General features: G+C 39.6%; 1 protein-coding gene across 1 annotated transcript in view; it reads right to left on the bottom strand.

The window, feature by feature from the left end:
• PRKDC (protein kinase, DNA-activated, catalytic subunit) overlaps positions 1-11,528 on the bottom strand; it is a 236,358-nt gene that overhangs the window by 205,718 nt on the left and 19,112 nt on the right. The window contains exons 11-16 of the mRNA XM_080647098.1: positions 5,669-5,815; positions 3,892-4,056; positions 3,257-3,425; positions 2,843-2,892; positions 2,116-2,241; positions 105-257 (exon numbers count right to left, since the gene is read on the bottom strand). Of these exons, the coding sequence (XP_080503224.1) occupies positions 105-257; positions 2,116-2,241; positions 2,843-2,892; positions 3,257-3,425; positions 3,892-4,056; positions 5,669-5,815 (810 nt within the window). The remainder of the gene's footprint in view (positions 1-104; positions 258-2,115; positions 2,242-2,842; positions 2,893-3,256; positions 3,426-3,891; positions 4,057-5,668; positions 5,816-11,528) is intronic.

The raw sequence follows: 11,528 nt of genomic DNA, 5'->3' as shown, positions 1-11,528 counted from the left end.
AATGTAGAAGAAACCAATTTCCTACATACTCTACAAATGTGCTATACCTACAAAGAGAGTTAGTATAAAAACGATGTGAAATTATTAGTGACAAAAATTCTAACCTCTTGTTCTCCAACGTTCTGTTTTTTTAGTGTAAGATCCAATTTGTCAACAATCTTCAAAACAGATTTTACAAATTCATCATATAGCAAGCGATTCAGTCTTTGAAGGGAGGAATTCACAAAGAAAAATGCTTCATCTGCTAAAACAGAATCCTTTAAAAAAATCATAAACAAAATTTTGTCCATAAAAGTATCGAAATTAGTACTAAATATGCATTAAAATATATACAGATGTACATGCATATTTAGGTATTATGAAAAATGCTGTATAAACTGTAACAGACTTATCTGGAAGTTTACAAGCTCAAATTGTAGACACCTTCCTAAATTATTAGGACAATATCATTTTGGTCAGAAAATATTATTATCCAGTCATGTAGCAAATACTAGGTACATAGCAATAAATAAGAAGATTCAAGCCAATCCTTATCAAAGCATTTCCCCCAATTAATTTGTGTGTTTGTGTGTATACACTTGTATACTATACACACATACCATATGTACATATATCTATCCTCAGAATGGATTTAAAAGCATCATCTATCATTTCTCTAAAGGTGAAACGATTCTACCATTTCAAAAATATAGGCCAATTACTGAGTAAAGACTCAGTCAAATATTCTATGGAACTTAACCTCAAAATATAGGGCTATCTAACATCATATAAGAAAAAAATGTTTTAGGTAAAATTACTAACACTGCTATTTTACCTCAATAAGAAAACAACTAAAAACTCCTGAGATTTGTCACAGGATAGAAATCATCTACTGCCAAAAATTGTTTTTTCTAGTCTGTTAATGCTTTGTCAGTCTATGTTAAAATGGTGGCCAGAACCTGCCTTTAAAACATCTGCTAGAAACATATTAGGCAGGAGGCATTACTCTAATCATAGATGATATAAATAATAGCTGTGCACCCATCACCTTCATACCTATTAGGTCAACTGGATTTATCTTCATCTTTAACAAATAAGAAGAGAACAGCTCTATTATATTTTTGGTTAGATTAGAAAGAAAAACAGCATCAACTATATTACACTAATACTTAAAAGCTAAAACATGAACTCAGTAATTAATTTTAAATGAGTTCTCTATAATTTAGCTCCGTTTTTTTTAGAGGAGAAAAGCCCATTTTTATTCTCTAATGCAGTGGTTCTCAACCTTTCTAATGCCGCGACCCTTTAATACAGTTCCTCATGTTGTGGTGACCCCCAACCATAAAAAGATTTTCGTTGCTACTTCATAACTGTAATTTTGCTACTGTTATGAATCGTAATGTAAATATCTGTGTTTTCCGATGGTCTTAGGCTCTACAGCAGCAACCCACAGGTTGAGAACCGCTAGCAGGGTCGCCTAAGACCATCGGAAAACACAGATATTTACATTACGATTCATAACAGTAGCAAAATTACAGTTATGAAGTAGCAACGAAAATAATTTTATGGTTGGGGGTCACCACAACATGAGGAACTGTATTAAAGGGTCGCGGCATTAGAAAGGTTGAGAACCACTGCTCTAATGCCTTCAGCTTTCAGGCAATCCTGCTGTGGTGGTGGTGGCAATGGCAGCGGAGGCTAACCAGGCACCCAAAACTCCAAAGGAGAGCCCTATCTCACCATAGAAACTATGGGGGGATAGTCACATTGGGTTTTTTCCTCTCTCTATCCTCTTACTACTCGACCCTGGAAGCAAAGGTAGCTAGCCCATTTCTTCCTTTGGCCTTTAATTTGCAGAGAGATTAAAAGCTTCTGATCACTTTTTTTTTTTTCTGAAATATTCTTCCACTGCACTGACCACCAATAATTTTGTTCCTTTTAATTTACCTTTTTCTAGTTTCATTTTATCCTAACTTACACTGTTTTGATTTTTTATTACTTGTAGTACTTTTTAAATAAACGACTGAAAGTCAGAAAAAAATAGAATTCTGAAATAAATAATTCTTAAGGGTATAAACTATGCACATAATACAGAGGAACAAGGGTATTTTATGACTTTAAAATTGTCATTTTTACCATTATCTGGTCACAGTTCAGAAGATTTCTAAAAAGATCCAAATAGTCTTTGTATGTGGGTACTTTCCATTTGCCAGTTCTAACTTCCCCTGATGCACGATGGTCTTCCAATTCAGACTCAGCACCCTGGACAGGAAGACATCACACCAATATTTACCAATGAAGTCACAAAATAAGCATTGCTGCCAGAACTTCCTGATTTTCAGGATTTTCTTAGGAGACTACAGAATGATTGAAGAAGATAATACATTATGAAAGCGTAACAAAAAAGACAAGCTGAAAACAGGATTCTTCTCACTGGGACTAAAATAGTCATGTGCTAATATTTCAAAAACAATATCCATGGGATGTGTTATAAGGCCTTTACCTCACCTTCTTGTACAGGCCTATCTCTCATCTCATCCTACTTCCTGTAACTTCAAGTTAAGTAAGATGTATTCCATAATACACCTAAATATTTTGTCCTAAAATTTCAAGAGAAAAAAAAACATTCCCTTTTTGTAAAAAGTTGTATATAACAGTAAACATATGTTTAAGGAACTTCATAACTTAGGAGTTTATTCACCTGAAAAAAATATAGAGCTATTAATCCTAACTTTGCAAATTGTACAGCATGGCTAATAACTAAAAGAGCCACTTTTATATATTACAGACTACAAAGTCCAGAAACATTTCTAACTTTCAGTGACGAAGGACTAATTTTCAAAACATTAGATTCAGAATTTACCTTTTGAAGGATCACTGCTTTAGAACATATTCTGATTAAACTCTGATGCACTGAAAAAAAGAAAACAAAAACAAAAATGAAGGAAACAATGAAAAATACAACCAAACAACAAAAATGATAGTCATTCTTTTTTTTAACATAACTTTACTTCTCAATTTTTTTTTCTATGTTTGTTAAAATCTTTAATTTTAAAATGTGTACTATTCAGATTCAGAAGCACAAGGAAGAGGAAAAAAAAGATTCAAAAAAGCATATAAAAAGGAGATTTTGGTCCACCAAAATATATGGAGTTCTCCAAGAGACATCAAAAGATACAAAAGAATTTGGCAACCTGAAGTTCGTCATCTATATCATAAAACATGGTAAGTGTTCATTATTCATTATCATGAAAACAAAAGTGAATTCCAAACTTACCCACAGTATTAATGCAATTCCAGAGAACTGGTCCTTTTTCTGCTAAGGCTAGGAAAACTTTCACTATGGCTTTACAACATAACAACTGCATTTTTGGACTATACTGTGGGAAACTGTCTATCTGTATCACCAGGAGATGTTCCAGAACTGAAGTATACACCTCAGGGACCTATCAGAAATGGATAGCAAACTAAAAGTTAGGGAAGGAAATGAATAAATGTGGGAATAATACAAATATTCAAAGTAATTACAACCCATTAGACACTATTAGATCAATGAAAACCCTGGTTTGTTATCTACATCTACCAATAAATTTAACATTACTGTGATTACATTTTTAAAAATCAGAGAAAAACTGTCTGAATGATACTTAAGATGAAATTCTATCCCAAGCAGCGATCTTACTTAACCTTTTAGAAAGGCAGAAAGAGTAACAAATAATTTTTCCTGCTGTGGGTAACAAAAAAGTGAAGTTTAATGACTATAATTCCACTGACACAAAATACTAATTAAAAATGTCACCCTGATCATAATGGGGCCTGTACTGAGTGCATACTGTTCACACAATTCCATCAAGTTATTGAAGAACTGAGATTAAATAAGTTATGCTCACTGTAATTAATTATTCCACTTACTGTATCCAGGTAAAGCAAGACACTTGCAATAGACTGGAGAAAGCTTGGCATTTGGTAAATGTGGTCATCAACAGTGTCCATCTGGGTGAGGAACAGCTGCTTGCAGCGCTGAATGAGCTCTACATACATTAAGTCAACATCTTTTGCATTTATGACCTTGCAAGGCTTTAGGAAAGGTAAACAGAAATCTTTATCAATCTTATCAGTATCAAAATAATGATATTTAAGGTGTCTTATTACTCCATGATTATAAACTAAATATTAAAAAGCTTTTTAATGGAGAATAGAGATATAAAATACAGTATATCTTACAAAAATGTTTTGAATAATCTGTAAATACATTCTAAATAATTTTTCATACACAAAGCATCTAGATTTTCAACTATATTCTAGACACTGTTTCGAGAGCAGGTATCAAAGACCAAAAAGATGCAGCCCCAGTCCGCATGAGGCTAGTCACCCAGAAGAGACTGACAACTACATTCAAATTAGGAATACACAACCACTCCACACTGAACACTGTAAGCCATCTTTATGACTCACAGATCTGATAATGCTACTCCCCAGCTTCAGATTTTCCAAAGGCTTCTTTAGACTTCAGATCTAGCCCAGCCTCCTTAAGGATCTAACTAGTTTTTTGGTGTGTTTTTTTATAGCCTCTCTCCTGTCTTCCTTGTCTATCATGCTCTAGTTACACTGTGAACATATCTAACTACATTGAACAAGTTGAAGTTGGTTAGACCATGAAGTTCAGTTCAAAATTCCATGCTCTTGTCTACGGCCATGCCACCCTGAACACGCCCGATCTCATCAAAATTCCATGCTCTCGTTTACCTCTGAGCCTTCTTATATATTGTTTCTTCTGCCCTAAGTATTTTAAAGGAGCTAACAGAGACAAATGGAAGCAAATGAGGAAGTATCAGGATGAAATGAACAGTGATAGTGAAAGGCTGAAAAAGGAGCTCTCGTTCTCTGAAACAAGGGAGTAGGCAATGAAGGATAAATCTGTAGAAAGAGAGGTAGCAAGTGATTTTCTCCATAAAAGAGAAGTCACAGAGATCCACTAAGAGGGAAATAGCTATGGCTATTCTCATTATTCTTATATATAGCTCCTTCTGTCATTACAGTTACTATTTTTAAACTGTTGAGTACCATCAACTACAATTTTACTTAAATAAGAGGCAGCATAGCACAGTGAAAAAACACATGCCGTTACTAGTCTACACACCTAAATTTATGTCTTGGTTTTGTCAATTATCAACTGTATGTCCTTTAGTAAGTTGCCCAATTTCTTTAGGGCTGTTTCTCATCTGTGCAGTGAAATAATACTCCTAAAAGCTCGGAGGGGAGTTATGAGGATTTGAGATAACACATAGAGAATATTCGTACATAGTAGCCACTGAAAAAACAAGTTAATAGTGCCCAGCCTGCATGGCTCCGTGGTTGAGCATTGACCTATGGACCAGAAAGTCATGGTTTGATTCCTGGTGAGGGCACATGCCCAGGTTGTGGGCTCAATCCCTAGTGTCAGGTGTGCAGGAGGTGTGATTCTCTCTCATCATTGATGTTTCTCTCTCTCTCTCTCTCTCTCTCTCTCTCACTCTCTCTCTCTCCCTTTCTCTCTAAAATCAATAAAAACTTTTTTCAAAAGTTAACAGTAAAGAAAATAACAACAAAATTATCTCAAGTATGACATACTTTAAAAATGCAATAAATTATATTTCTTTAAACACTCCCAATAAAACTAAAATGTTAAGAGAAAATTAATGATCCATACTCCTGCAAAAAGTCCATATCCACGAATCGCAATGGATAAATCCTTGCTGCTTGAATCCATGTTCCTGATGATTCCATAGAATTGTTGCATAAAGTACTGCAGCTTACTTTTATGCATTTCTGCATCTTTTGCCACCAGAAAAGAAACCTGCAATTGCATAATATTTACTGTTTAAAAATATAAAATGGCAAAACAAAGTAATCTATACAAATGAGAAAGGCTAGAATTGGTAAGTAGAAATCATTAGTGTGTTTTATAGTTCCATACAATCACTTTCATTCATAAAGAATCACTGATTCAGAGACAATCAAGATGGCGGCATAGGTAAACACCTGAACTTGCTGCCGCACACAACCACATCAAAACTACAACTAAAAGACAAAACCAATATCATCCAGAACCACGGGAAGGCTGGCTGAGTGGAAATTCTACAACTAGAAGGAAAGAGAAGAGCACATTGAGTCCGGTAGGAGGTGCAGAGGTGTGGAAGTTTGGAGGTACGGAGGCGCACCCAAAAGGGGCTGGCAACTGGGTACGCTGTTGTCTTTTTCAGTCGGGAGAGAGATACAAGCTCCCGACTGCTCTGAACTCCAGTTCCAGGCGAGACTTTGGATACCCAGACTCAAACCTCATACGGAGAGACTGGACTGTCTGGCATCGGGCTGGAACGAGAGGGCGGCTTTCTCTCAGAGGTCTGGCAGCGATCATTGTCCCTGCAAAGTGCTGCCGGACACAGAGACCCAGGGGCCTATTAGGGCGGGGCTGACAGGCAGCCACTGCTGTTTGCTCCACCCTGGTGATCCCCTGAGACCCCGCCCAACCCAATTTACAACTCCACCCAAGCTGTGCGCAGAGGCTTTTGCATATGAATGGTCTGGCCTTTTACGATCTAACAAACTGCAGCTGGGTCAGAGAGCCCCAGAGCTACCAAAAGAAGACCCAAGGCTCCACAGCACCTTGCACTGCTTCACAGCTGGGCCTCATCTGGGCACCTCCAAACCCCAAACAAAGAGGAGGAATCTGCAGATCTCTCTGTAGCTCCTGCTGGGTGGCCTCAGGCAGTGGCTGACTTTGCACCTCCTGGGAGATCCAAGAGCCAGTGTACTCAGTGGTCAGAGTGAGACCATCCAGATTACAACTCTTCAAGAGAAACACTCAGGGGGCAGACTCAGTGAGCACCAAAGCCCCATTGAAGCAAGTACTGCCCCATAAGGGTGTCTCCAGCACAGAAGTTCTCCCATTGTAGACACAACTGGTCCTCCAGACAATTGGCCTGGAGTTCAATTCCTCCCAGTGATACCAACAGCAATCAAGGCTTAACTACAACAACACTGTGCACACAGCCCACAAAGGGGTGCGCAAAGAGTGTGCACCCCAGAGACTGAGCCACTGGGCCCTATAGGACACCTAGCACACAAAGCCACTCTGTCAACACAGGGAAGCAGCCAAAATGCAGAGACAAAGAAACAGATCACAAATGAAAGAAATGGAAGACAGCAAACTACTGGATATAGAGTTCAAAACCACGGTTATAAGGTTTTCAAGAATTTTCTAGAAAAGGCTGATAAATATAGTGAGACCCTCGAGGATATGAAAAAGGACGAATTAGAAATTAAGCATATTCTGACTGAAAAAAAGAATAATATACAGAGATCCAACAACAGACTGGAGGATCACAAGAATCAAGTCAAAGATTTGAAATATGAAGAAGCAAAAAACACCCAACCGGAAAAGAAAAAAGAATCCAAAAATATGAAGATAGTGTAAGGAGCCTCTGGGACAACTTCAAGCGTACCAACATCCGAATTATGGGGATGCCAGAAGGAGAGAGAGCAAGATACTGAAAACCTATTTAAAGAAATAATGACAGAAAACTTCCCCCACCTGGTGAAAGAAATAGACTTATAAGTCCAGGAAGCGCACAGAACCCCAAACAAAAGGAATCCAAAGAGGACCACACCAAGACACATCATAATTAAAATGCCAAGAGCAAAAGACAAAGAGACAGCCCTAGCCAGTTTGGCTCGGTGGATAGAGCGTCGGCCTGCAGACTGAAGGGTCCCAGGTTCAATTCTGGTCAAGGGCATGTACTTTGGTTGCGGGCACATCCCCAGTAGGGGGTGTAGGAGGCAGCTGATCGATGTTTCTCTCCCATCGATGTTTCTAACTCTCTAGCCCTCTCCCTTCATCTCTGTAAAAAATCAATGAAATATATTAAAAAAAAAAAAAAGAGACAAAGAGACAATATTAAAAGCAGCAAGAGAAAAACAGTTACCTACAAGGGAGCACCCATATGACTGTTAGCTGATTTCTCAACAGAAACTATGCAGGCCAGAAGGGAGTGGCAAGAAATATTCAAAGTGATGAACAGCAAGAACCTACAACCAAGATTACTCTACCCAGCAAAGCTATCATTTAGAATTGAAGGGCAGATAAAGAGCTTCACAGACAAGAAAAAGCTAAAGGAGTTCATCAACACCAAACCAGTATTATATGAAATGCTGAAGGGTATTCTTTAAGAAGAGGAAGAAGAAAAAGGTAAAGATAAAAATTATGAACAACAAAGTGACAACAAATACATATTTATCAACAAGTGAATCTAAAAATCAAGTGAATAAAAAATCTGCCGAACAAAATAAACTGGTGAATATAATAGAATCAGGGGCATAGAAAGGGAGTTGACTGACAATTCTCAGGGGGAAGGGTGTGTGGGGGGTGTGAGAAGAGACTGGATAAAAATCGTATACCTATGGACAAGGACAGTGGAGGGGTAAGGGCAGGGGTGGGGTGGGAACCAGGTAAAGGGGAGCTATGGGGGGGAAAAAAGAGGAACAACTGTAATAAGCTGAACAATAAAGATTTATTTTTTAAAAATCACTGATTCAATTTGCTTAGTCTCCATCAAGTTCAGAAAAGACACTCCCTTAAACAAGGCTTTATTATATATGATGTATTTTTCCTAGAGAATGGAACTGAAAGAGAACAAAGAAATGCTGGAAGACATATGCACAAAATGAAAAAAGTTTTGAATTAAGGCTTTCTGATAAAGCAGAAATCACGTTTAGAGCTCATCTGTGGCACACAGGACAATCAACACAGAGTTGTGTATGTCCAATGGCCAGCAAGTTCAGAATCAGCAACCGACTGGTAGCCTCATTAGCAACTCAAAATAAAGTTCAGAACTAATAATCAGAAAGACAAGGCATCTCATTTTTCCAAAAAAATAAGCCACAAACTGCCCTAGCCAGTTTGGCTGAGTGGATAGAGCGTCGGCCTGTGGCCCGAAGGGTCCCAGGTTCGAGTCCAGTCAAGGGCATGTACCTCAGTTGCAGGCTCCTCCCCAGCCCAGGGCCCTGGTTAGGACTTATGCAGGAGGCAACCAATCAATGTGTTTCTCTCACATCAATATTTCTCTCTGTCTTTCCCTCTCTCTTCCAATCTCTCTAAAAATCAATGGAAAAAATATCTTCATGCCCACTGGTATGGCTCATTGTTTGAGCATTGACCTATGAACTAGGAGGTCATGGTTCAATTCCCAGTCAGGGCACATGCCCAGGTTACGGGCTAGATCCCCAGGGTGGGGTGTGCAGGAGTGCAGCCGATTACTAATAATGATTCTCATTATTGATGTTTCTACCTCTCTCTTCCTCTCCCTTCCTCTCTTGAAATCAACAAAAAATATGTATTTTTTGCCTTAGCCAGTTTGGTTCAGTGAATAGAGCATCGGCCTGGAGACCAAAGAGTCCCAGGTTCGATTCCGGTCAAGGGCACGTACCTTGGTTGCAAGCTCCTCCCCAGCAGAGCCCTGCTCAAAATTTGCACAGAAGGCAACCAATTGACGTGTTTCCCTCACATCAATGTTTCTCTCTGTCTTTACCTCTGTCAGAACTTTACTCTCCCTAAAACTCAATGGAAAAATATCCTCGTGTGATGATTAACAAAAATATATATATATATTTTTTTTTAAAGCCACAAACTAAGGCTTAAATAAGTTAGGTGAGGCAAGGGAAAAAGGTACTTTGAGAAGCAAATACATCACTATCTACCAAACTGACAACAGCCTAAATGCAAGACCACAAGTGTCCAAAAAAGCATTCTAATTTCAGCACAAAGACTTCCAAGACAAGAATGAAAAGACTCTAAGACAACTATCAAAGGCAGAAAAAGGATATCCACCTTTCATTTCCATGCCCCAATCCCACACAAAGTCCCACAGGTCTTAGCATATGTCCTTCCAGGCACTTTACTTCCTATTTATTTTAGAAGAAAGGTATAGCACACATACTGCTTCTTAAATTCTTTTTCCATAAACATATCATGAATACATTTCTCAAAAAGTAAACAAATACCATCTTTTGTTCTTCAAATATATTTTTATTGATTTCAGAGAGGAAGGGAGAGAGAGAAATCAATGATAAGAGAGAATCACCGATTGGATGCCTCCTGCACAACCCCTAGTGGGGATTGAGCCCACAACCCAGGCATGTGCCCTTGACTGGAATTGAACCTGGGACCCTTCAGTCCACAGGCTGACGCTCTACCTACTGAACCAAAACAGCTAGGGCCAAATACATCTTACTTAATAACTGAATGAAGTATCACATGATCTCACTCATATGTGGAATCTAATGAACAAAATAGATCCAGAGACATAGAAGCATAAAACAGAATGCAGAATCTCAGAAGGAAGGCAGGGATGGGTGGGAAGAGATCAACCAAAGAACTTGTATGCATATATGCATAACCCATGGACACAGACAATGTGGCTGCAGCCGGCCTGGGCAAAGCCGGCCTGGGTCCTGGGTGCCTGCGGCCGGCCAGAAGGAGGGAAGCCTGGGTCCTGGGTGCCTGCGACCAGCCAGAGGAGGGAATCCTGGATCCTGGGTGCGGGGCAAGCAGAGGTGGTTAGGGGCGATCAGGCCATCAGGGGAGCAGTTAGCAGGCAGGCAGAGGCGGTTAGGGGTGATCAGGCAGGCAGGCAGACAGGCAAGCGGTTAGGAGCCAGCAGTCCTGGATTACGAGAGGCAGTCGGACATTCCCCAAGGGGTCCCGGATTGGAGAGGGTGCAGGCTGGGCTGAAGGACCTCTCCCCTCCCCACCGTGCACAAATTTCGTGCCCCGGGCCTCTAGTCTATAATAAAAGCATGATACGCTAATTAGACCGAACATCCTTCCGGACGAAGCCAGGGCTGCAGCTGCAGGATGGAGGCAGCCACTGCAGCTGCGAGGGAGGGATCCAGGCAGCTGGCCCACAGCTGTGAGGGACAGATCCAGGCAGCCATCGCAGCTGCGAAGGCCTACTCTTGCACGAATTTCATGCACCAGGCCTCTAGTGACATATAACAACTATGTTGCCATTAAAAATTAATCATGGCCTGGCCAAAGTGGCTCAGTTGGTTGAGCATCGTCCTTTTCACCGAAGGGTTGCCTGTTCAATACCTGGTCAGGGCACACACCTGGATTACATGTTCAAGCACTTACGGAAGGCAACCAATCAATGTTTCTCACATCATTGTTTCCATCCCCTTCTCTCTCTCCATCATTCTCTCTCTCTCTTCATCCTTGGGTGAGAACCAAAACACAAAAATTAATCATGTAGACCTCAAAGTCCTATCAGGAAAACCTATTCAACAGAATGGAAAATCATAAGGCTATAAAAATTACAAATAATATTCCTTTATGTCAAGATATATCTCTTCCTCCCTCCTCATTCCTTCCTTGTGGGGATGAAGAGAGCAAAAGGGGGATAAAAGGGAGAGAGGGACAGAGAAAGAAGGGAAGGTCTAAAAGCATCACCACAAAAATGGTGATTTTTCCCCCCTTGGTGGTAAAATTTCAGAAGATTTTAATAGTCTCCTTT

Source organism: Plecotus auritus (genome assembly GCF_963455305.1).
Source record: "Plecotus auritus genome assembly, chromosome: 11".
In the NCBI taxonomy this organism is placed as follows: domain Eukaryota; kingdom Metazoa; phylum Chordata; class Mammalia; order Chiroptera; family Vespertilionidae; genus Plecotus; species Plecotus auritus.
This window is presented reverse-complemented; position numbering and strand designations above follow the sequence as displayed.